The 24,426-nt window shown below is 60.6% G+C and overlaps 2 protein-coding genes across 5 annotated transcripts in view; one reads left to right on the top strand and one right to left on the bottom strand.

Moving 5' to 3' along the window:
* The first annotated feature begins 10,095 nt into the window (after window positions 1-10,095).
* Window positions 10,096-15,419, top strand: GRAP (GRB2 related adaptor protein). Its single transcript, XM_086622229.1, has 5 exons — window positions 10,096-10,173; window positions 11,414-11,511; window positions 12,739-12,861; window positions 14,048-14,216; window positions 15,206-15,419. The coding sequence occupies exons 1-5, from the start codon at window positions 10,096-10,098 to the stop codon at window positions 15,389-15,391; spliced, it is 654 nt and encodes a 217-aa protein (XP_086478355.1). The 3' UTR covers window positions 15,392-15,419.
* A 940-nt stretch (window positions 15,420-16,359) lies between these two features.
* SLC5A10 (solute carrier family 5 member 10) overlaps window positions 16,360-24,426 on the bottom strand; it is a 40,512-nt gene continuing 32,445 nt past the window's right edge. For 2 of the 4 annotated variants that reach the window (XM_086622469.1, XM_086622470.1), the window contains 6 exons: window positions 20,464-20,571; window positions 19,926-20,076; window positions 17,652-17,820; window positions 16,973-17,188; window positions 16,710-16,795; window positions 16,360-16,456 (listed from right to left, as the gene is read on the bottom strand). In XM_086622469.1, coding sequence (XP_086478595.1) covers window positions 16,360-16,456; window positions 16,710-16,795; window positions 16,973-17,188; window positions 17,652-17,820; window positions 19,926-20,076; window positions 20,464-20,571 — 827 coding nt within the window. Of the gene's footprint in view, window positions 16,527-16,709; window positions 16,796-16,972; window positions 17,189-17,651; window positions 17,821-19,925; window positions 20,077-20,463; window positions 20,572-24,426 lie in introns of all 4 variants that reach the window. The other 2 variants (XM_086622468.1, XM_086622471.1) reach the window with 2 other exon arrangements.

The following is a 24,426-nucleotide window of genomic DNA, read 5'->3' as shown; positions in this document are numbered from 1 at the left end:
CACAGTCAGGCTTAAGAGTGCTTTACACTCAGCAGGATCTTAACCACTTGGAAAGGAAGGGCTGTGCTGTGCAGATGATTTCCTCCGCTGAAGCCACCAGTCTGACCCTCAAAGGAAAAGACAGATGCTCCCATGTAAACCCCCTGTGCCTCTTGCTCTTCATTATTCTGCCCGCAATCCTTCTTCACAGGCATCTTGAGGAGTGGGTCTGCATCAGCTTTTCCAACTTGCACTTGGTTATCATGAGAAAGAAACACGAGACTCCAGTGTTTGCCCTCCAGCCAGGGCAAGACCTCTTGTTTTGCTCCAAAATCAGAGGCTGAGGCCAGTCAGGAAATCGGAGATGCTGCCATTCACAGGTGCCTCTTCCGAGATGCATCTTACAGACATGGCTCTGGTTCAGGAGGTGTCCAAGCCCTACACTGGCAGGTCCTAGGAGAACATAACGAGGAAATCTGTCTGCTCACCCACTTCCATACTTGTCCTCCAGCATTCTCTATCAACCACTGCTGGTGTTGGGATTCTGTACTGGACACCTTTGGTTCTGAGCAGGATGGTCGCTCTTGCCTTCCCACACGCTGGCTCCCAGCTCTCTGCGTTAAACCTGCACGTATATTGTCTTTGAAAGCAGAGGCCAAGTGCAGCACTCACATGCTGATTCTCAGCTCTCCTGAACAGGCTGTCAGAGGTTTCTCCCAAAAGCTCCATCCCTGTACACCTTTCCCCATACTCTCTATTAACCAGCATGTTTTACACCCTCAGGGCTAAAGCCTCTGCTAAGCCTCATGGGCAGGTGGCATGCTTTTCAGGCCTTCAGCACCCAGGGGTGCTCAGAGCCCGTCCTACACAGGTAGATTTAAACATATGCTAAAACGATGTAATGAACCAGCAAATGTCTCTGCCCTGGGGAGCCAAGAACAGCGCAGCTGCAAACCGCTGGAAGCTGCACTGATCCCAGCTGGGGAAGCAGCAAGCAGATACCAGCTTGGGCTGCAGACCTTGAGTTAATCTCCTGGTCTCCAGAGGGAGAAAATGCAGGTGCCCAGGCTAGAGAGGGGTTGTAGCCATTTCCCCAAGCTGATTTTGGGGGTCTCCCAGGAGTGACTCCAACCCCGTGCACTCAGTCCTGGCTGTCTCTGCTGCTCTGCAGGTTGCCTGAACTACTCCAGCCATATCTAAAGTGCCTCCTCTTCCTCCACAGCACTGCCAGCAAGGGCAGGAACCAGCTCTGCTCTCCTGCACACTGCCCTCTACCCTGCCTGAGCAGCTTGGAGCTGACGCTTGCCCAAAATCAAACTCTTGCCTACATTTCTCATCTGAGCCCTTGCAAGGAACCAGGTGCCCCATGGTGCCTCTAACCTCCTGCTCCCAGGCAAGTCCAGAGGGGCTGAAACCCCAGTCCCTGCAGCTGGGGAGGACCAACAGGGCTGTTCGGCATGATGCACTCAGGAGCCCTCTCCCAAACGCTTCTCCAGCGCAGCAGGACACCATCACGTAACATTAACATGACAAGACAACATGTGGACATAACACACCATCACATCCTGCTGCCACCTAATCATTAGCTCCATGAGCTGGCGAGGTGCTTGGACAGGCAAAGCCTGTAACAACCAAGAATGTCAACCAGCCACAGCTCCCCAGCAAAACCCAAACCCAGTTCCTCTTTCAGCCTGAGAAAGAAGAGAAGGAAGGAAGGAAGGAGAGAAGGAAGGCAGCAAATCTGCATGTCAGGGGCTTGCTGCCTGATGAGCCAAAAGGAGCACTTTGTACAAACACAGACCTCTCAGAGTATTTTGCTATACACTTTACTAGATATTGCAAGTGTGTCTATACGTATACGTGTGCCATACATACACCTATATGGGAAATGTTTTTATTACCTGTGCTAATGTCAGTGCCTCCCATCACTGAGCCCTGCCAGAGCCACGCTGTTCCTTTGCCATCGGCTTCATGGGGAAGGTGGCCCAGGTCCCCAGTTTCCTGGGGATCTCACAAACTCTTCCATCAAAACAGATGCTGCTATTTCCAGCACTGCAGGAATGTTTCTAAAGAAAGCAGTGCTTTGACTTTCCATTTAAAATGAGGAATTGCCTTGTAGGAGTGCTGCATGTAGCATTGGCTAAGAGGAGCAGGAAGCACAAACATGCATCTTGGAGCTAACTCCTGGGTAGTTTTTCTTTAAAACAGCCAGGCCAGATCCAGGTCTCATTTACACAGGTGGGTATCTGGAGAGGCTTTAGTGAAATGACTCTGGATTTCCACAGCTGATGTGTCAGAAATTGCAATCCAACACAGCCCCAGAGAAGAATCCATCAGTTTTCTTGTGACCTCCCAAAACACTCTTCGCTCACTCTTTCCTCTAGCCTTGCACAGGCAAAAGCACCACTCAGGAAAATGGCAGGACAGTGCTGTGCCACCAAAGCAATGGCAGCAGCTTTATTTAGCTTGGTTTTCTAAAGAAGAGAAGCAGATGCAGTAGCACTGTGTGGGTCAGGATGGACAAGGCCACACATGTGGATTCCCCCTTGTAAACTTTGAGGCTGTTTGCTCATTTCAGACCAAGCTGATGACATGCTGGGTAGTTTTCACAGCTACTTCATTCCTAAACGTTTTCTGAAGATGAGCAGCTGGGGAGGGGAGAGAGGTTATACTATTGAGGAACAGCTCAACGCTATATCAGACTCCAGAGAATCCACACAGACCTGCCACCTCAAGGCCCAGCTCTATAGGAAAAAATGCTGCACTGGACACTGTGGCAGCAGAAATAAATCAGAGTGAAAGCAGAGCCAGGGGCTCTGGGAATCCAGGGGGGCCGTTGAGTGCATCTCATCCTTCCCCGCAGGAAAGGGCGGTGCGGAGAAGCCGGAGCATCCGGGGAATCCACTGCTGCACCTGCATCCGTCGCCAGCCAGACACAGAAGGCTTCAGTGCTCCATCTTCCCTCTGCTTCCTCCCTCTTGTCTTCCCCATCTCTCCCCTGAATAGGTGGTTTCAGGAGGAGCACAGTGACCGGATTCTCTCGGGTTTTTACAGTGCATCCGGCTCTCCGTGCATTATCCCGGCGGGCCCTGATCCAGCAGGCTGCCTGCCTCCTCCCCGCTGCCCGGCGCATCGCCAGCCTGGCCAGGGACCCGGCAACACGCACATCCTCAGCCCAAGGAAGCGGCAGGGAAGCAAGCCTCCTCCCTCTGGCCACTGGCCCTCTGCCCCACGCTGTCCCCACCGCCCTGGCGATGGCCAAAACTCGCCCCGCAGGGGCTCCTCTTCTGCCACCCGCTCCCCTTGGCACCCAGGAGCTCAGCCAAAGGAGCCCCAAGTCACCTCTGCACTGGTGGTCCCCCACATCACTGCCTGGGAAGTGTCTCCCAGGCATATCCCCATGGAGCAGCCTGGCACTGCCAAGGCACCTGCCCAAAGGAGCCCCCACCCCGTGCTCCTCCATCCGGCTGCAGCAGGGCTGAGCTGGCTGGAGGAGCGGGGTGGGTACGATGCCGAAGGAGGAACCACGGACACTCTTGCCACATTTCCAGAGGAAGGCATGACGCGAGCTCTGGCTTAATTGGTTATTAATAACTTCTTTGTTAATAAGCCAGCCCTAAGGAGGAACCGAAATCCAACTGCTTCTCCGGTGGAGAGCTCAGCCAGCCCTCCGTAAGCGATAAACGATCATTCACAATTTCTCCCTGCATCGTTTTTTGTTCTCAGAAATCGCAGACCTCGCCGGTGAGTCACGGCGGTGACAGCACGGTCCCCTCACCTACGCACACGGCATGAGGCTTCTCAGTTCGTTTTTCTTTTTAAATCCTAGAAAAATAACAGATGCTGTTGTTGAGGAGGAGCTTCTCAGAATCTGTTCAAGCACCAGGCGGTGTCTGGAAATGACCAAACTCAGTTCCTCTAAAACGAGCCCTGTGGGAGCCACAGAGCTCCCCAGCCCATGGGTGGTTACTCCTGCCACCCCGTGCTGCCTGCTCAGGGCCAGGAGCCTTCCTCCATGGCCAACACTGATGACAAACAGCCTCCACACCCAAACCCCACACCTCCCTGCCCGGTTTCTTTGGAGCTTCCAGTTAAAGGGATCCTTCTAATTTCACTCTTGTGCAAATCAGAGCAGTGACATGACCCTCTCCACCTCCATGCTGTGCTCACAGCATGGTGGGTTTCCAGCCGCCACTGTCTGGGGTTGGCTCCTGAGGACCCACAAGAGATGGCAGAGAAATCCCCACTCTCATACATGCTGCAGCACCAGTCTACCCAGATAACATTGGTACAAGGACCTCACCTTCCCCATAACCCACACAGGCAGCCCAACGCCAAGGAAGACGGTTGGAGACCAGATGCCACAGCAGTTTCTCACCCCAGAAGCCTCCATCAGACATTTCCAGAGCATCACTCAGCAAGTCCAGCAGAAAACATTGTCCAGCCAGCTTAAAGCAGAGCCTGAGCTGACTTGGCAGAGAGCACTCAGCAGGTCTCTGTTACTCCAGGATATGTCAGTAACCACAGTAAGGTCCCAGGGCAGAGCCCAAGGAGCAGCATACCACAGCCATGGAGCACACAACGAGATCCTCTTCCAACCAGGCACTGAGTGTATGATCCAGGTAGAGCTCAGTCCTCTTCAGATCACACACAGATGGAGGGAGGACATCTTACAGACAGAACAACAGTCCACTTCCCACTTTTGGGGTGCCCCAGGCCACCAAGGGGAACCATCCCAGGGAACAGCAGGATCTCTACCACTTATCCAAGACAAAGGACAAAATACCCCTTCCCCATCAGCCCAAACCCAGCTACTGGCCTCCATCTCCTTTTATATGGCCCAGAGAGACAACTAGCCTTCAGCACTTGCTGGCCCTGATGATTAACTCGTTAACAGGTTACATGTCTGCAGATGATTCTCACCTGAGTCTCCACCACAGCCCTGTCCCTGAACCAAAAGAGGGGCAGTGCCTGTCCCCAGTGCCAGGCACTGGCACCACTCGCATCCGTCAGCCCGGAGCCAAATCCTGGGAGCCCCATGGGAAGTGTTCAGTGTTGGTGCCCCTAAGGCTGCTGCTCACTGTGTCTGGGCTCTACCTCCTCACCAGAACGGTGGTGGGCCCTTTCGCAGGAGGCTGGTCCCAGCCACCATCCGAGCAGCACGCCCCTTGAGGAGACTGTTGGGGATGACCTGTCTCCCCAGCGACCCTTTCCTGCAGGATTGGGGTTGAATTCCACACCTGAGATTTCAAGATTTCCAGTCCTTTTCCAGATCCATCCTCACAGACAGGCCCAAGTGCCAAAAGTGAGATCCCACCACCAGCCTCCTGCCCTCAGGCTTCCCCCGTGGCAGCTGGATAGCATCGTCCCACTTCCCATCCCACCTACACCATGGGCAAGCGGGATTAGTGGATTTACTAGCCCAGAAACCCTCATACCAGCCACAACCACCCATGTTGACCCCAAGCAGATGTGGCTTCATGGCTGGAGACCACCAGTGCCTCAAGGGGCTTCTCACGGCCGCGTTGGATGGAGCATGGCCAATTGGCTCTGGGTCTGCAGTCTGCCCCTCCCATAAATGTTTTCCTACGGATCCTATGGGACAACGAGAGGTTCAGAGGGGCCTGATCCTCCCAGTGCCGGCCATGCTCTGCACCCAGTTACACCAGGATGTAAACAATGACACAAGCTCCTTGGCGTGGGCTGGTGCTTTGTAGAGAAGCAGGGTTACGCAGTAAGGACAACTCTGGTGCTCAGGAGTTACTGACGCGGCCTCTGCTCCAGCAGCAAAGTGCTGACTCTGCACTCCCGTCCACCGGCGCTGACATGGTGTTTTCCGGCCCAGGATGTCGCTTCCTCTCCGTGTGGGGCCTCCGCACAGCACCCGCTTCCTCGAGAGGCAGAGGATCCCCGTCACATCCCATGCCCTGGGCACGGGTTGATGCCGGTCCCCAGGCACACGCGGGTGACGTGACAGCTCCGCGCAGCGCACGCATCAGCGGCGCCAGCTGCTGACCCGGGCACCTGCCTTTATCCCCACGCAGCATCCCAGGCGTGAGCTTAAAGCGTGGCTGAATCCCTGCAGCCACCCCCAGTGCCAGCCCTGCTGCCGGGGTCCATCACCCCATCACCTTGCTCTCCCAAGGGGAGCCGCCAGTTCCCGACGAGCAGCCCAGGGCCAGCGTTCCCACCACAGTGCGAACGGGCTGCGGGGTTTGTGCTCAGGAGAACTGCCCATGGTGTCGCCCCAGCCCCCTTCCCCGGCGGCTCGCTCGGGACGGTGCCGTGCCAGGGGTTTCCTTTCGCAGCCGGGCAAGGGGAAGCCACGCTGTGCATTGGGCCGTGCGCGTTGCTGACCTCCTGGCACAGCATTGTGCCGAGAGGCAGGATCCATCCCTCTGCCCGCTCGCTGCTGGGAGCGAAGCCGCCGTACACCCCGGGGTCTGCGGTGTGACCCAGCTGGCGTTGTCCAGCCCTGCCACCATCCAGGCCCAGCTCACAGCCCCTCCGTGGGAGGCAAAGCCAGGCTTGAGACACCCCCTCCTCTCCCGTCCTCCCCAGCTGGCACCATGGACCACAGCAGTGGGCACTGCTGGAGAGGACCTGAGCAGCACAGGATCACCTCTCTAACAAAGCTCCCTGGGCGCAGCGGAAGGGGAAGCGGCTCCCCTCTCTCCTCTTCCTCCCTCCTACGTGGGGATTTTGCAGCCAGGTAAACACAGGATGTTGATGAAACAGGCTCAGCAGATTGGGCAACCCAGGAGGCAGGAGGAGCTCTGGGCAGCTCCCAGCACCCACCAGGGTGGCCATGTAGAGGGGAAGGGTGATGCCAGAGCAGGCTGCACCCTCCTCTGCCCATCCCCAGGGTCATGAAACTCCCCTGTGTGGAGGGAGAGGCAGCGTGGGCTGGTGGTCAAACCCGTGGCAGGGTGGGCTCCCTCCCACCCGCTGCTGTGCACCCTTGGGTGACCCACTCACCTCCTCGGCCCTTGGAATCTCCTTGCACACCAGGGTGATGCTCACAGCATGCAGCACTGAGCACCTTGCTCCAGGCTGCAGGCTTTGACACCCAACCGAAGGCAACCAGGCGGCACCTCCTGGGTCCCTCTGAACACCGGGGACATGCAGGGTGCAGGGATGGGGCTACAGATGCCTCAGGATCCCACCCTGCCTGGAATCAGCTCAGCACCCACCACTCACGGCTGGCACCGCAGGGACAGGCTCTTCCCTGCTCCAGTACAGCGTGTGCTCCACAAAATATGGCTACTTGACAAGGCACAAGAGGGAAGATGGGGGGGAAAGAACCCCAACAACCTTATTTTGATGTTTCTTGGATGTCTCAGGCCGGCGGTTAGTCAGCCGTTGGCTCCTGGATGGAGCCTCGCAGGGCTCTGCAGCACAGCCTCATGGCTGGCAGCCCGCTGTCCCAGGAGTGCCAGGCTTCTGCTGCGGGCTCTGGTGAGCGTGGGACGGGGCAGATTTGGGGCTGCTCATGAGCCGGCACAAGGATTTTCCCAGGGAATGAAGCAGCTGGAGGACAGGAGGTGATGGGCATCTCCAGTTTTGCAGTACCAGGGTGCTCGTGGGGTCCCCTGGAGGCAGCGTGGTGCTGCACGGATACCAACGGCCATGCTGGGCCCTGCTCCCCTCCTGGGACCGGGGCACCCCGTCCCGCTCCGTGGCAGTGAGTTGGCATGGGGCACCCAGAAACCAGCTGAACGCGGGAGCCTTTGGCTCCCAACCCAGAAATGGGGCTATAGACTGCTCCGGCGTCCAGCCCAGCTCGCTCCCGGGGTGCGGGTGCTGCTGTCACCCCCACCATGACCACGTGCACTGAGCCAGCAACAAGGGACAGTGAGCCACGAGTGGGCCACAAGCGAGCAGAAGGGACCTGGTGCCTGGGCAGAGACCGCAGCCGGGGCAGCAGTAAGGATCAGGGCGAGGGAAGGGGGGACAGGGGGTGGGATGTGATGTCAGAGGTGGCAGGACAGAGATGCCAAAGGGGCTACCTGCTTCGTTAGGGTGTGAGTGGAGGGATATGTGGCACTGTCCCCAGTATCCCCAGTGTCTCCAGTGCCCCCAGCGTCCCCAGCGTGCCCCGTGTGCCCAGTGTGCCCCTGGATCCTGCTGCCATCTGGTGGCAGGACCCAATCCTGCTCCGGTCCTGAGTCTGGCCACTGCGCCAAGGCCTGGGAACCCGCCTGTGACCTACCCCCGTCCTGTGTCCCCGCTCCTGGCACCACGCATGGTTCTGGGCCGGACACCCCACAGTGCCCCCCAAGGGTCCCTGCTGCGAGCCCAAGGGAGCCGGGACCCAGAGCTGCTCACAGCATCCATTGGGGCACGGCGGGTCATCACCCTGTGCTAACCCGCTCCCTGGGCTCCAGATTTCTTCCACGCCAACCCCCTCCCAGTGCTCGGACACCTCCATGCCCAGCTCACCCCCCCTCCCCCCCTGCCTTATTGTATGTCCTTTAAAGCAGGACCCCTGCACGCCTGCTGAGCATCATCCAGCGTGTGCTGGTGGACACAGGGACAGGATGAGGCCCTTGGCCGGCAGTGGGGTTGGAGCAGCAGCTCTGCCGGGGCTGGTTTCTCCAGGGAGTGTCCAGCCCCGTGTCTCTCCCGAGTTGCCGAGCGGCAGAGGAAGCTCGCTCCGATACAGCCGCCTTCCCGCTGCAGTCCTGTCCTCTGGGTCTCGCCGGGCCATGGAGATTCGCTGAGTCCCGTCCTCCTCGTGACAGGCGTGCACATACCGAGCCTCTTCCCACGGCACCCCCTGCCCTCCCCGGCATTCCCAGCATCTCTGCTTCCCTTGGGATTAGCAGTTCCCTGGGCTGTACTGGGGACAAATGTTGGGGACCGGGGTGTTACTGGGTGTGGGGACACCCAGGGCCACCCTACGCATCCCTCTCCGCTTCCGATAGACACTGAGACCCTGGAAATGGCCTCGGTGGGGTGTTGGATGGCATTTGCTTTTTGGATGCACATGGCAAGCGGAGTTAAGGTTTGGAGGAGGCAAATCGCCGAGCTGGTGTCCCTGCAGAGGTCCTGCAGGCGCCACGGCTCATCCCTCCCCCAGGGCAGACGACAGCGGGGTCCTGCTCCTCGCTGGAAAACGCCCAAGTCCATGGGCAGGGATTGAGCTGCAGCTGTCCCCTGCTTTAATTCCTCACCGCAAAGCCAAACCAGCGTCCGGCGAATTTTCCACGCGCTGGGTCCCCCAGCCCACGCACCCGACGGGAAGGCTGCGCGGCTTTGGGGACCTTCGGGAACGATGGCCTGCACGTGAGCCCTGCGGACTCGGTGCCTGCCGCCCACCAGAGCTGCAGAGAGTTGTTTTAGTCTAAGAAGGAATTTTTTTTTCCCTTAGCCCTGCAAAAGAAAGCCGGGAAAAATCACCGCTCGAAAGGCCACAATCCAAAAAGTCAGTACCCGGAAACCTCGCCGTTCGGAGCTGGGACCTGGCACATGGTTTGCAGCCTGATTTCCAAAGAAACCAGGTGTGTGCCTCCACCCTGCCTCCCTGCGCCTCTGCCCATCCCACCCTCCGTGATTTCTTTTTTTCCGAAACCACCATTCCCACCAAGCCACCTTCCAAAGGCCATGCTGGCAGCTCAGCCCTTACAAGACATCAGAGACCCCCCATCAGCCCTCCTGACCCACCACCGTGCTCTCCAGACACGCTTTGCCCACATCCTCAACCTGTGTGTCCAGCCCAGCACCATCCTGTTTCCTTCCACAGCCCTGCAGCCGCCCGACACCGCTGCCCACGACCCACTGCAGAGGCGATGCCGAATTGTGCCGCCTGCCAATGTGCCCGGGTCCTTTTGTGGACGGAACCCCTGGCACACTGGTGGGCCAGTACAGCTCCCCTGCCTTCCCAGCACATCTGGACAGCTGTGCCCACCAGCAGCGTCCCGCGTGGTTCTCACTGTTTCACGCCGGCAGCGCGGTGACATCAGTGCGGCTTCCTGCCCGCTGGCACCGCCGCGCCGCGCACTCACCCCGTACTCCCACAGCCCCGTGGGGCGGCAAGCCCCAGGCAGCTCCGCGCCTCTGGCACGGCGAGTCCCCAGGGCCCCTCGCCACCGCTGCCCAGTGACAGCCAGCGCCATGGAGTCGGTGGCTCTGTACAACTTCCAGGCGACAGAGAAGGACGAGCTGCCTTTTCAGAAAGGGGACACCTTGAAGGTATGTGGAGCATGGAGGGTCACCAGCCATGGGGGTTCACCAGCCGTGGGGGTCACCAGCCATTGGAGGGGTTGGATGCTGCTGCTTTGGGGGACAGAGTGGGCACACGGCATGGGGTGACACCAGCGCTGTCATTGCTTGTGGCTTTGTTGCCTGTTTGGGGCTTCCTGTGGGGTACAAGGAGCCATCCTTGAGGGTTTTCGGGGGGCGAAGCAGCATCCCCAGCAGCCGTGGGTACTATTTGTCCATACCACCAGCCACATCTCCAGAGAGGTCCCAGCCGGGATGAGGCACGTGGTGCCCCCGGCTTCAGTGCCACCAGCAGTGCCCCACAGCAGCCCCCCGGGGCTGGAAAAGGTTTTCCCTGCCCCACAGAGGCATTGGGGGCCACAGGTACCCAGCAGCAGGGAGCATGTGCCCGAATCCCCACCCAGGCACTGGCATCGGGACGGGCTCTCGGATGCCACTCTGGCATCCCAAAAAGTTTCAGGGGAGGTTGAAACATCCCCAGGGGACTGTGGCCCTGCAATGGGAGCGAGGGTACCCGCACCCTGCCACGCTGCCTGCCCGCTCGCCCTTCTCTGCGGGGCTGATGACGGGATGCCAACAGCTGGTCCCAGACCCTCCAGCACCCAGCAGCCCGCCATGGGTGCAGCCAGCCCCGGGGAGGGCGAGGGCATGGCCCAGCTGTAACCCAGGACCCCAAACCCGCCATAGCCATCCCTGCCTCCCCGGCGTATTTTCCCCGCGGCGCCGCCGCCGTGCCCCGGGGTTTCGGATCCTGTTTGCACAGCTGTGCCGGCCCCCGGGCCCCTGCGTGGGAGGCTGGAAAATGGTGGCGTGCGGAAGCGGGTGTCAGCGTCCCTGCTCGCACCAGGGCGCTTCCTCCCACGGAGCACCCAGCTGCCACCGCCCTGAGGGGACACGGGGACCCGGCTGCCATCCCAGCTCCTCCGGGGACAGATTTTTACTCCCTTCCCTGGATGGGGGTTTGGGGAGATGCTGTGGGCACCCCTTGGCTGCCAGCACCCACTGTGAGCAGAGGAGGGCTGGGGGGAGCAGCCAGCTCCGTAGAGGTGTCCCCAAACACCCCTGAACCATGTCACCTTTTCATAGCCCCCTTTTCCCCAGGTTTTGGTGGGAGATGTGGGGTCTGGGGTGGCAGTGGGGGTCCCACTCAGGCCCTCTCCCAGGCGGACAGTGGCCGGGCTGGCACCTCCCTGCTCCTCTCCCACCTTAGATCCTCAACATGGAAGATGACCAGAACTGGTACAAGGCTGAGCTGTACGGCTGTGAGGGCTTCGTCCCCAAAAACTACATCAAGGTTAAGCCGCACCCGTAAGTACCATCCCACCCTGTGGGGAAGGGGGACACACAGTCCTGCTCTGGTAGCACCCACCAGTGCCAAGACATCCTTTCCTACCACCCAGGCAGCGATTCCAACAGTGCATCTCAATGCCCAAAAGGTCTGCCACAAGCCAGGGTAGTCCCACACATGGGGAAACTGAGTCACGGAGCGATGGGGTCTGCCTGCAGGGCCAGTCTGCCGTTGCCAGCAGAGCCCGAGGGGACGGGAGGAAGCAGCATGGCCACGTACCCTCAACACACAGAAGTGCACCCCTCGCACTGGGCTGCCCACTAAATAACCGATAATTGGGGAACAACAAGGCGTTACAGGATTACGGCTGCGTTAAACACAGGTCCTGTTACAGCGTTATTAAAGCCCGGCATAATCCAAATTATCCAAAAATCCTGTTTTAACCTGTGGTTTCTGGATCATCATCCCCTCGTAAATCGTATTCGAATGCCGTAGCAAAACCCGCTCGGCGCTGTGACTGGGAGAGGGACCCCGTGGGCTGGGTGGGCCAGATCCCGCTGCCTCTCCGGCTTCGATTAACAAACTGGGAGGAACGAGATGCAGCCTTTTCCATGCAGCCCTTGGAGCGCTGGCACTGGGAGATGCTCTGTGCTAATGACTGATCATTCACGGGGCAATTTTAACAGGTCGCAGAGGGTCTCCGTGGCCTGGGGCTCCCAAATACCCGTACGTGGCCTTGGCAGGGACGGGAGATGGGGACTCTGCTCCTCCACCTCGTTTCGGCAGCTGCTGGCAATGCGGGCAGGAAGGGTTTCATCCTGGTTTTCTGCTTTGCAAACCCCCCTCAGCACCCAGCAGGGCTGTTCCCATGGTGGAGGGGGGGGGACAGTCAGCAAAGTGGGGGATGAGGCGCGTGATGCAGCGAGCCGGGTGACAGGATGCGGTCGCGGCTGTCGGCAACGCTGCACAAACCCTGCGTGGTCGAGGTGGTGTATGGGCACCTGCCTGCACCCACAGCACCCTGCGGCCCCCCGCTCCACAAAAGCTCCGTGATAAATTGGGGGGGGGGAAGGGAAAGGGAAGGGAGAAGCTGCTGCACGGGGGTCCCAGCCCCGTGGGGAGCCCAACACCGCTCCCACCGGCACCAGGGCTCTTGGTGCCTCCATCCTGCAGGGTGGGGATTCAGCACTGGGGTGTCCCCGGGTGCCGAGGGGTGCCCGCGCGGCTCAGCCCAGTGTCCCTCGCAGGTGGTATGCGGGCAGGATCTCCCGGCACCTGGCAGAGGAGAGACTCCTCAAGCATAAGCATCTGGGAGCCTTCCTGATCCGCGACAGCGAGAGCACCCCGGGGGAGTTCTCCATCTCCGTCAAGTAAGTGGCCGTGGGATGCAGATGGATGTGTGGCAGGATGGGCAGGGGTCCCCCACAGCCCCTGCTTTGGGGACCGAGGGCATCAGGCCACCGCCGTGGTGCTGGTGAAGGGGCAAGCACCCTGCCCTGGCCAGGACACCTCGAAGGGGCCAGAGGCTGCGGAGCTGTAGCCCCGCTGCATCCAGGCACAGCTTCGCATGGGGTCCCTCGCTGGGGTTCCCCGAAATTCAACCATGTGGGGCAGGGAAAATGGCCTGGAGGAACGTTGCCCAGAGCATCCCCAGGGATGCAGGGCTGCAGCATCCCAGTGCTGCAGTGCCCGTCATTTTGGCATCGGCAGCCATGGCCATAGGAAGGTGGCAGCCCCAGGCCCCTCACCCCATCTCTGCCCCTTCCCCAGCCGGGGCCAGGGGAGCAGGATCCGGCCCCAGGCCAGCCAGGCACTTTCTCACGCTGCTAATGTCTAATTAAGTGTTTAAGGAGGTTCTTGCCCATAATGAAAGGCAGCCGCGCTCTGCCCTGCGTCACCAGCGTGGCCGGATCCCTGCCCCTGCCTGGGGGCCTGGCAGTGGTGGGTCCCCGCAGCAGTCCCATGCCAGCCCCACAGTGCGGGCACCCCAGCCTGCCACCCCCAGGTACGCACCGAGGGGGTGCCAGCGTGTGGGGCTGGCAGGAGGAATGCTGGCCTGCTCCATGCTCCTGCAGGTTGGGGGTCCCCGGGGCACAGGCGATTCGGGAGCCCGAGCGCAGCCCGTGCAGCCTCCGCCGGCATGTGCCAAGCTGAGACCTGCAGCTCTCATCACACTGCCCTCAGCCGTGGCCCCCGTTTGCCCCCTGGGCAAAGCTACCTGCCCTACACGTGGCCGGCACATTGCCAGCCCCGAGCCCACGGGCATCCCGCTGTGCCGGGGCCACGCACTGTGGGATGAGCTGTGGCGGGTCTCAGCTGCGGGTCCATGCGGGACCCTCTCCCGCTGCCTCGCCAGTAGGGCCAGGAGTGAACCCAGTGCCACCGTCACGCCCGTCCCTGGCAGGATGGATGTAGTGGGTCCCATGGGCGCAGTCGCAGCCCGCCCAGCCTGACCAGCCCAGCCAGCAGCCCCCAGGCTTTGCCCGTGACGCTGGAAGGGGGTCTGGGTACTGCTGGCATCCTGGGGCCAGGGTAACATATGTCCTCCTGCCGCAGCTACGGGCAGCACGTCCAGCACTTCAAGGTGCTCAGGGAGAGGAATGGCAAATATTTCCTCTGGGAGGAAAAGTTCAACTCCCTCAACGAGCTGGTGGATTTCTACAGGACGACCACCATAGCCAAAAAGCAGCAGATCTTCCTCCGGGACGAGGACCAGACCCAGGAGGTACAGTGAGAGGACAGGGCTAGGGGGGTGTGCAGGGCTGGGGTGCACAGCCAGCAGCAGCGATGGGCTTGGAGCCCACGTCAGATCCCCTTTGGAATCACCCATCACTCCCCTGGTACCAGGGCTACTGCCACCCCGGTACAGTCCATGGGGAAACTGAGACACAGGGAACAGACCTGTGGGTCAGCAGCACCACCATGGTCTTGCTTCACCCTGGACTGTGCTCATGAGGAGGTGTCACGGGGCTACAGCTCCAGGGGGACGGGGGTTTCCTCCTGCCCGAACTTTTCCTACTCCTCTCTGCTGTTTCTTACCTGTCATCAGCATCCCGTGGGCACAGAGCAGAGACAGGCAGCACTGCGGGCAAGCAGGCAGGCTGCAGAAAAGCCACCAGCACAGCTTGGTGGCACAGGGCAAGGCACAGCAGCTCGCCACAGGCCCACACCAGCGTCCCTTGAGCCAGGGGTGATACCCGAGGCGGGCGGCAGAGCCTGACCAGCTCAGGACGGGGCACAACCAGCTTTGGGCGAGCTCCAGCAAAGCTGAGCCCTGGGGTGACGGTTGTGGAGGTGGCAAAGCTGGGACCTGGCAGTTGGGTTGGGGGCAGCTCTGGCACCCAGAGAGGCCCAGGAAGGAGAGGGGTGCCACCTGCCACCGAGGGGCAGGGGTCCCCTGGGCACCCATCTCAGCTCTCCTGGGCAGCAGGAACAAGGAGCCCTGTGCCCTGGAGTGCTCCCCTGCACCCCCGGCTCTGCCCTGTGCTCGGGGCTGCCCCCAGCGCTCCGGCTCTTCCCATGGCAGGATTTCCCTAGCTCCCATCTCTCATCCTCGAAGCAGGCACCCCAGGTACCCCCACACCCTCTCCGCTCTGGTATCCCAAAGCTGGTCCCCGTCATGCCGGGGGCTCAGGCAGTGCAACCCCATGCACAGGGGCTGGCAGATGGGGGCACCTCTCCCCCCGCCCACCTCTGCCCTCGACTTTCCTCCAGGTGAGGAGACCCAAATTCGTGCAAGCCCAGTTTGACTTCTCAGCCCATGACGGCTCCCAGCTGCCCTTCTTCCGCGGGGACATCATCGAGGTCCTGGACTGCCCCGATCCCAACTGGTGGCAGGGGAAGATCTATGGGCGCGTCGGCCTCTTCCCCCGCAACTATGTCCACCCCATCCACAAGTGAGCCGCCACCAGCACTGTGGGCGAGCGAGACGGACCCTGACCCCCGCTGCCCCCCACTCACCGGAGCTGCTTTGTGCCCGCACGTCCCTTCGTCCCCATGGACGGTGCCCATCCCCGCTCCAGGCTGCCGATGCACGAGGTCCCGATGCCACGTGGGCTGTGCTGGAGGTAGAGGGGACCTGACTCCCAGCTCCAGCACCCCAAAACCTCAGCCACGGCTCTCCCTGCTGCCCTGACCCAGGAGACTCCCACCACCCCGAGCCCAGGCATCGTGTCTCGCTGCGGGCTGCCAGTGGTGCTCCCCGGTGAGGGAGCCCAGAGCATTGAACTGGGGCCGTGACAACTTTTCGGAAGCTGTGACCCAGCGGGGCGACAGCAACGGGGGAGGAAGAGCACGTGGACCCCGAACCTTCGCTCCCCTCCAGACTCTGTAAGCGAAGCCCCGGCTCCGAGGAGGGCTGCAGGCAGCTGGGACGTGGCCGGGCTCCGTACCTCCATGGCGGGGTGCTGGGCTCAGGGCGCTGGGGGAGGCTGGTCTGGTGGGGTTCAGTCCTGCGGGTGCTGTTCATAGCTGCAAATTGTGGCGCTTTTTTTTTTTTATATTATTTTTTTATTTAGAGCTAGTAAAATGTGTTTGGGTGACACCCTCGAGTGTGGCTGCTCCTTTTCCACCACCGCGTTCGCGCGCCGGCTGCTTCGCTGTGGTTTCTCTCCCCCTGCAGCCCTCACTCAGCCATCCTATATCTCACCCCAGACCCCCCCAGGGACTCGCTGCCCCCACAAATTCCCCCCACACCTCGCAGCCCCCTGGGACGCACTCAGGGCCCGCGGTGCTGGGAACGCTCAGCTCATTGCACCGGTGGATTTAAACATCCCGTATCCCAAATGTGACAAACAGAATCTGTCACCCAAATCTCATTTCTCCCCACCTCCCAGCACCTTTCCCCCCCCACCGGGGCTGGCAGGCCACTAGGCAAAATAGGCATAGCAGAAAATATTGATACACATCAGGACAAGGGCGTTGACGCCGCAGACGCGGGCCCAGAATGGGGGTTCCGTGATGTCCCTGAGGGCTGCGGCTGGGGGTCCCTCAGCCTTTGGTGGCTGCTGGCTGCCCAGGGCAGCTGAGCAGGAACCTGGCACAGAAGGGCGGTGAGTGTAGGGGGCAGAGGGCCATGGGGACTGGCCACCTCCTGGCAGGTGGCACAGCCCTGGGGAAACTGAGGCACGGGGCATCCATGCCATCCTGCTGCCCATTACACGTGGGGAGGGGGGGGCACTGAAGATGCCTCCCCTGCCAGACACCCCCGAGGACACACTCACCATCAGGGGGTCCCTGGGACGTGCTGTCCATGCAGGGCTGGGGGGGTTCCCGCGAGAGGGTCCACCAGGTGAGGTCCTTTAGCTAGAAGCCGGGGTGAGATTTGGTGAGAAAACACCCCCAGCCCAGACCCCCCCATGGGGACCCCCTCGGTTGAGCTCGGGGTGCATTTGGGTGACACCAACGTCTCCAGTTGAGGAAGTCTGGTGGGTGGTCGCAGCCATGGGGGTCAGGGTGAGGGGTCCCAGTTGCCCTGCTTACCTGGGCTGGAGGTGGTGGGGGGGTCAGCAGGCTGCCCCCCACCACGACAGCGCCCGTGGCGATGAACAGCAGCACGGCGAAGTGCAGGTAGTGGATGTCAGCGAGCAGCCAGGGCCGCCGGTCGGGGACCCCGCAGCGAGGCGCGGAGTGGGCCAGCTCCAGCCCCATCCTGGCCAGCCCCAGCACCAGCCCCACCATCAGGCCCCAGAAAGCTCCCTGTGAAGCAAAGGTCTGCAGGGGGGTGGCTGGAGGGGACAGTGACCCCATGGTGGGGACAAACCCCCTGGGGAGCTGCTCCCTCCAACCAGCCCGGGGAAAGGGTGGAGCAGCCCCTGCATGCTGAGACAGCACCCGCACCCCAGTCAGCTGAGCCCTGCCCCAAACCTGCACCCCCTTCGCAGGGGATGTTCCCTGCCAGCCCCATCGGCCATGCCACGCTTGGTGGCCATGCATGGCAGCACCTGCCTCCTCCTCCTCCTACTTTTCGCACCAACCACCCACCAGCTTGCTGGGAAAACACCAACCAGGCTCAGTTCCTCTCCCCAGCCCCTCCAGCATCACCTCCCTCCTGCCTTGTGCTCCCCGAGCCCCACTGGGACCTCAGGAGCAGGGTGGGCAGGGAGGTGTTGGCACCACCCCATGTCCCCAAGTTGTTCCCAGGGCTGCCCTGAGCACGTACCTGCTCGTTAGCTCGGGGCCAGAAGACAGCCAGGATGAAGACAGCGGTGACAGGAGGAGCCAGGTAGCTGGTGACAGTCTGGATGTAGACGTAGAGCTGGCCACCACTGGAGCTCTGCAGGATGGGGATCCAGACCACGCTGAGGACCACCAGCACTACTGTGACCACCCTGTGAGCGGCAGCGATGCAGCGCAGGGTGACATTCACATCCCGCCTGCACCTTCTCGCACCCGTGGCATCACCATGGCCGTGGGAGACCCCCCGAGTCAGAGGTTGGGTCCCAGTGCCGATGCAGAAGAGCTGGCTGAGGGACACGGGCAGGTCAGCGGGAGGATGCTCATTGCCCGGCGGCATCCCCGTGGCCACGGAGGATACTAATTACACCAGTGACATCTCCATCCCAGGTGGGTGAGTGCTCCCCAGGCCCCTGCCCAGCCCTGGGGGCTGCCAAGTTGGCCTCCACCATGGGGAAATGCTGGGAAATGGGCACTTCTGCTATGAAAGACAGAGGGGTCCGTTCATCTCCCCGACACCACCCTGTCCCCATCCTCGCCCAAAGCCCAGGGGCTCCCACGACATCGCCCTCCTCCGAGGCAAGAGGCGTTGGTGAGACCCCGGCTTTCTGGGCACACTGAGCAGGCAGGGTGGGCAGGGCATGTCTCAAGAGCTGCCATATTTATAGCTCAGCCTGGCTTGTTTACAGCTTTGCGGAATTACCTACATCTCCATCTGCTCGTCTCGGAAAGCAGAAGTGGGAAAAAAAAAAAAAAGAAAAAAAAAGCAAAGAAAGCATCTCAAGCCAGATCCCCCACTGCCTGCCCAGTGCCTTGGAAAGAGGAACCAGCCTGACTGTAAAACGCACGCCCTGACCCAAGGGGCGGGAGAAAATCCCTGTGCTCCCAATGTCTTTAAGCCACAGAAGATGCTAAAACGTCATGGGAAAAACGCAGGAGTGTCTGAGCGTGGCGGTGAGCTGGGGTGCTGGGGGGCCGTACCCCCCTGCCGCATGCAGCCCGCGGTGGGGATGCGGGCAGGGATGGAGGGCAGAGCCCGGCACAGCTGCGGGATTTGGGAAGGATCGGGTGTTCCCACCACCATGCTGCTGCATCAAACACCGGCAGCACGGCCGTGGCACGAGCTCAGACCGCCAGGTCCAGGAACTGGGAGCTCTCTCCGGTCCCACGAGCAAACCCCTTCCCTCTCCGTGCCAAGCCAGATGGGGCACCCCTACCCTGGCAGGTCCAGGGGGCGGTTGGGACCCCCCGGAAAACTACTTGGAAACAGCGCCGAGCTGCCTGTCCCCGTGCTGGCAGGTGGGAAAACCACAAACTTGCAGCTGAAACAGGTTGGTTTTCCTCTCCAAAAGGTTTGTCATCCGCTCTGTTCCTGTGGGCCGTATGGCCGGGGGTCCGCAGCACCCTGCTCCCACAAATCGCCCCACGTGCCCATGAATCGCCCGGCATCCACTGCAGCGGCGACTCCCGCCCCAGGCGGGCAAAGCCCTTCCCAAACACTCATTAGCCATCCTCGGGAAAGCTCTCCGGCATTATCACACCCCTCATCACCAGCTCCGAAGCCGGTGCCAGGGAGGGCGAGGGAGGCCCCAAGACAAGCACCCGGCTCCCATGGGGGAACCATGCGGGACTGCGGTTCCCTGGGATCGATGCCCATCCCTTTCCCACTCTCCAGAGACGGAGGATGACAAGAAACGGCTGCTCCCGGAGCCGCCAGACCAGCCAACGCTGCCTGCAGCCCAGCCAAAGCCCTGACCCAGATTCCCTCCCTGTTATTGTCTGCCCCGCGCCGAGGACACTCCCCGCGCACCCCGGCACCGTGCCGGGGCATTCCCCAGCGCTGACTCGGCCGCCTCGAGCGTGGCACTGCGGGCGGGTTCCCGGGCTCCCCGCCGGCCCCCCGGGAGCAGCCAGGGCATGTGTGGGCATCACGGCCCTTTGCTGCCCGGTGAAAGTCCCCCGGCTGCTTTGCTGGTGACCCTGACTGGGAGCAGCTGGTGGTTTTTCCCGGGGGAACGGGCTGGAGGTGGTGAGGGAGAGGCTTCTCCAAACCTGCCCCTCCAAACATCCCGAAAGCCCCGTCTGCCTTTCCAGCGCTTTCATACATAAAATAATCCAAGGGCTTGTTTTCCTTTCATAAACTGGGCTGAGTGCAGGCACTTTGCAGGCTCCCGGGCACCAAAGGCAGATCACAGAGGGCTGAACCGGCCCCACCAGTCTCCCCAAAACCCCTGGTCTCCCCAAAACGCCCGGTCCCTACCTGCCCACCAAAAGCAGCTCTCGCTCACCAGCCCCCGGCCTCAGCTTCCTCCAGATGTCCATGGTGAAGAGGGTGCTGCTGCTGTTGAATATGGAGGTCAGGGATGACATGAGCGCGGCCATCATCACCGCGATCATCAGACCCCGCAGCCCTGCGGAAGAAAGGGACCGTCAGGGAGGAGCCGAACCGGGGAGGGGATGGGATGGAATGGGATGGGATGGGATGGGATGGGACAGAGCTGATGTTTTGCCCAGGGTTAACGCTTCCTCCTCTGCAGGCACACGATGTGATCTCCCCTGGGGCAAGAACAGGGGTTGGAGACACCCAGCTGCACCCCAGGATGCTGGGACACCCCCTGCATCCCCTGACCTCACTTCCAAGTTACCCTTGGAGGGGCTGCATGGCACGCACGAACCCACTCAGACTGTCTACAGCGTCCCCCCCCAACATCCGAGCCATGATGGGCCACACAGGCAGCCCCGGGGTGCAGCAAAGCCCAGGGACAGACGGAGGTGCCCCCCACCCCTCCACCACCTACCGCTGGGCATCAGCTCGACCACCAGCTTGGGGTAGGCGATGTTGGAGCAGCCCACGGCAGCCCCGCACACGCGGGCGCACTCCTCGGGGTCCACGCAGGCCACGGCATCTGTGGGACAGAGACAGGTGACGTGCTGGGACCCCTCGCGGGGCGGGGACCAGCCCAGCACCCCCCCCTCCCCCTGCATCCCCTCCACTGGGGCAGATATTGGCCCTTCGCTGTGGCCACAATGCCCAGTCCCTGGCAGGGGACCGGGGGGAGAAGCAGGGAGCACATCCCGCACGGAGATCCACCCCTGCCTCCCCCCAGCCTCGTTCCCCCCATCACCCCCAACTTAGGCAGGATGTGACCCAGCAGCACCACCCTCCCCTCCCGCTGCCTCCCACTCAGCCCAGCTCTGGTCGGATCTAGCCCCATCGAGCCCTCCCCACGTTAAAGCCAGTGACAGCCACTTTGGGGGCACCTCCGTAGCCGAGGTGACCCCCACTGGGACCCGGAGGTGGCAGAGCCCCCGGGCAGGCACTGCCCATCCCCACGCACGGGGCCACGTGGGTTCATGCACCGTTGCAGCAATTTGCCTCCGCACGGGCATCACCCGGCGACTCCCCGGGACACGCGTGGCAGGTCGCCAGGACTGTCAACACCCCATTAATTCTATGTCTCAACAAGCACTGAACCCCTTTTTTTTTTTTTGTCACCCTCATAAAATATTGGAATGGAGGGAAATTAATGTCAGGTGTAAATACGGATGGGCTGCCCCCCTCTGCCATCTGCCTCCTCCCACCCAGGAGCACGGGTGATGGTCGCACACAACTGGGAGCATCATCCCAGTCCTCCTGCATGGTGACTCCCACCGAAGCGGGCAGCAGCCCTCGATCCCCCCCAGGTAGCAGCAACTGGGGGAGGCAAATACCAGCTGGGAACATCTGGGGGCTTTCAGTGAAGGAGTGTGGGGTGGTGGCGTGCGATGTGGCTGCAATGGGGATGCGGTGGGAGCGCAGCGCAGGCTGCAGGCAGCAGACCACAGGCAACGCTCGGCACATCCCAGGGATGCTGGGATGGAGTGATAGGACAAGGGGCGATGGCTTTACACTGAAAGGGGAGATTTCGATTAGATCTAAGGAAGAAATTCTTCCCTCTGAGGGTGGTGAGGCACTGGCACAGGTTGCCCAGAGAAGCTGTGGCTGCCCCATCCCCTGAAGTGTTCAAGGCCAGGTTGGGTGAGGCTTTGGGCAACCTGGTGTAGTGGAAGGTGTCCCTGCCCACAGCAGGGGGGTTGGAACTGGATGATCTTGAAGATCCTTTCCAACCCAAACCATTCTGTGATTCTGATTCTACACTAAAAAAGCCCAGCCTGGGCCACCTTTTCCCCAGGATTCAAGTCAGTGCCGGGGCTCCAGTGACTCTGTCCTCCAGCAGCTGTGAGTAAAGCCGCCGTCACTGCTCTGTGCCTCAGTTTCCCCCTCTCTAAAACACCACATTTCACACAGCTCCATGCAAATGACTGGCTGTCAGCAGATGGAAGATGCTGCAGAGGGCAAAGTAGTGTCTGGGTGTTACAGCCCGGCCGAAACACCCACCCCAGGGCTCAGCTCTGCCACCGAACCCCTCAGTGGGACCCAGTAACGTGCGGGAAGCGGGAGCCCCTGAGCCAAGAGCAGACCCCGGGGTCCTACTCTGCTGCCTTGCTTTATCATTAGGCCTTCTGCTAGAGATGGGAAATTAATTAGGAGCTTGTAATTAACGCTTCCATCTGCAAATGGGAGGAGCCAGCCTCGGTGCCGGCTGTGGGAGCAGTGCCATGTCTGTGCCAGGAGCTGCCTGTCCGGCTGGGTCAGTCCAGGGTGGCTGAGCAGGGACATCTGCGACGGTGGGCACCGACCTGCTTGGCCACAGTGACCTGTCCCTGCAAACAGGGAGGAGATTACAAAGGATCTGCCATTCTTTCTCTGCGCCAGCGCTGGGCATGGGGCGAAGACGCTTGGGTCTGGGGACGGGAGACCCAAGCGTCTTTGCACCATGCAGGAGTCAGATGATGCTCCAGGCATGGAGCTCCATGGTCCCAATCCTTGCTCCCGCCAGCACATCGCACAACGGATGGGATGCCACATTTATGCCACCATGTAATAAATCATAAGTGCGCACACCCGGCTAAAGAGACCGTAAATCTCCTTGCACAATAAAAACAGAACCAGGGCAGCTGAGGTGGGTCCAACCGCAGCACGCTCCAGCCATGCCGTGCACACCCACGCTCGATGCACTGGCCACGATCTGCACCATCTCCCCATCTACCGGGGTTGGGCCACCAAAGGCGGGACAATGGCTGGGGATGAGGTCCCGGAGCTCACCTGCGGGTGCTGGTTGGGTGCTCAGCTCTGTCACATTTGATATTCCAGGTGCAACTCCATCAGCAAAGGGACCACCGTGTCTGGGATTTCACCTAAAATATCTCGTTTAGCCTCCAGCGCCCTTGGTTTCTGCTGCACCGTGGCGTGGAGGTGACATCCCACCACAGGGAAACCCCTGCGGGGTGGGTGCAGACTTTCCGTAAAGTCTTCAGCTCCACCTGAAACACCTCCTGAGCCGATATTCGGTGGGAGCCGAACACTTTGTTCCTCCAAGTGTTCTGATCCCAACACATGGCTGTCGCATCCCCACATCCCGGTGTCCCCCGGCCCCACTGCCACCTCCTGCACACGACAGACCAGGGCTGGGCACAATCCAGCACACCATTTCACGCCGGGGGAAGGGCAGAAGGGTTGGCTTCTCCAGCCTTTACCACATACTCACCTAAACCCTTTTACCCCAACACAAGAGGAGAAAAGCCACCGGTTCCCCTAAGCAGCCCGTGATGGTAACTCGAAGCTGAGCGGGTGCCAGCTCAGCCTGCCACAGCCACAGCTGAGCTTCGAGAAAGCCCCGCTGGAGTTTCTCCCCTTTCTGCATGTTTCTGACTCATCTTCCCTTTCAAATCCTCCCCAGGCTCGGCACTTGGCCACACCGTGTGCCCCGGCTGGGGACGGGACAGCCGGGACGCCGCGTGGCCACCATGTCTGCAGAGAGGAGCACTTTGATGGCCGAGCACCCGGGCAGACGGGTGGCTTCGCCTCGGGAGCCTGACTCAAGCGAGGTTCTCGTTTACGTGGCTGCAAATCCAGATGAGCTGCACCAACGCGAGAGAGCGAGACGCAGCCCCTGGCACTTCCCTTCTTTGCATCGGTGCAAGAATCTGACCCCGCTTCTTGAAATTCATCTTCATCTGAGTTTCCAAGCAAAAAGCTCCACGTTTCTGCCTTGTGAGCACCAAGTGATGAAGCCAGGGTGGTTTTTTCACCCATCTCCCAGTTATTAACGCAGTCTGCCATAGCAAGGTCTAGCGCTGTGACCGTGTCCGTGCTGCAAACCTTGTGCCAAAGCAAAGGAGGGTGAGAAGAGAAGAGAAGAGAAGAGAAGAGAAGAGAAGAGAAGAGAAGAGAAGAGAAGAGAAGAGAAGAGAAGAGAAGAGAAGAGAAGAGAAGAGAAGAGAAGAGAAGAGAAGAGAAGAGAAGAGAAGAGAAGAGAAGAGAAGAGAAGAGAAGAGAAGAGAAGAGAAGAGAAGAGAAGAGAAGAGAAGAGAAGAGAAGAGAAGAGAAGAGAAGAGAAGAGAAGAGAAGAGAAGAGGGACCCACAAGGATCATCTAGTCCCACTGCCTGACCACTTCAGGGCTGACCAAAAGTTAAATCACGTTGTTAAGGGCTTTGTCCAAATGCCTCTTAAACACTGACAGGCTCAAGGCATCGCCCACCTCTCTAGGAAGCCTGTTCCAGGGTTTGACCACCCTCTTGATAAAGAAATGCTTCCTAATGTCCAGTCCAAACCCCCATCCCAGCAAAGCTTTCAACCATTATAGTAGCTCCAACCCAGTGCTGCCCCTCAGGACCCCCACTGTGCTCTGAGCTCCGGCACCAGCATGAGGGTCCTTG

Source organism: Tauraco erythrolophus, chromosome 17 (genome assembly GCF_009769465.1).
Source record: "Tauraco erythrolophus isolate bTauEry1 chromosome 17, bTauEry1.pri, whole genome shotgun sequence".
Taxonomy (NCBI): Eukaryota; Metazoa; Chordata; class Aves; order Musophagiformes; family Musophagidae; genus Tauraco; species Tauraco erythrolophus.
The sequence above is the reverse complement of the archived record's forward strand: the minus strand, read 5'-3'. Positions and strand labels throughout refer to the sequence as shown.

Excerpts from the sequence above, each read along its gene's own strand:
- GRAP (XM_086622229.1), top strand. The coding sequence starts at position 10,096 with ATGGAGTCGGTGGCTCTGTACAACTTCCAGGCGACAGAGAAGGACGAG. Across the intron at positions 10,174-11,413 it reads AGAAAGGGGACACCTTGAAG|ATCCTCAACATGGAAGATGA; the intron begins GTATGTGGAGCA and ends CTCCCACCTTAG. Across the intron at positions 11,512-12,738 it reads ATCAAGGTTAAGCCGCACCC|GTGGTATGCGGGCAGGATCT; the intron begins GTAAGTACCATC and ends TGTCCCTCGCAG.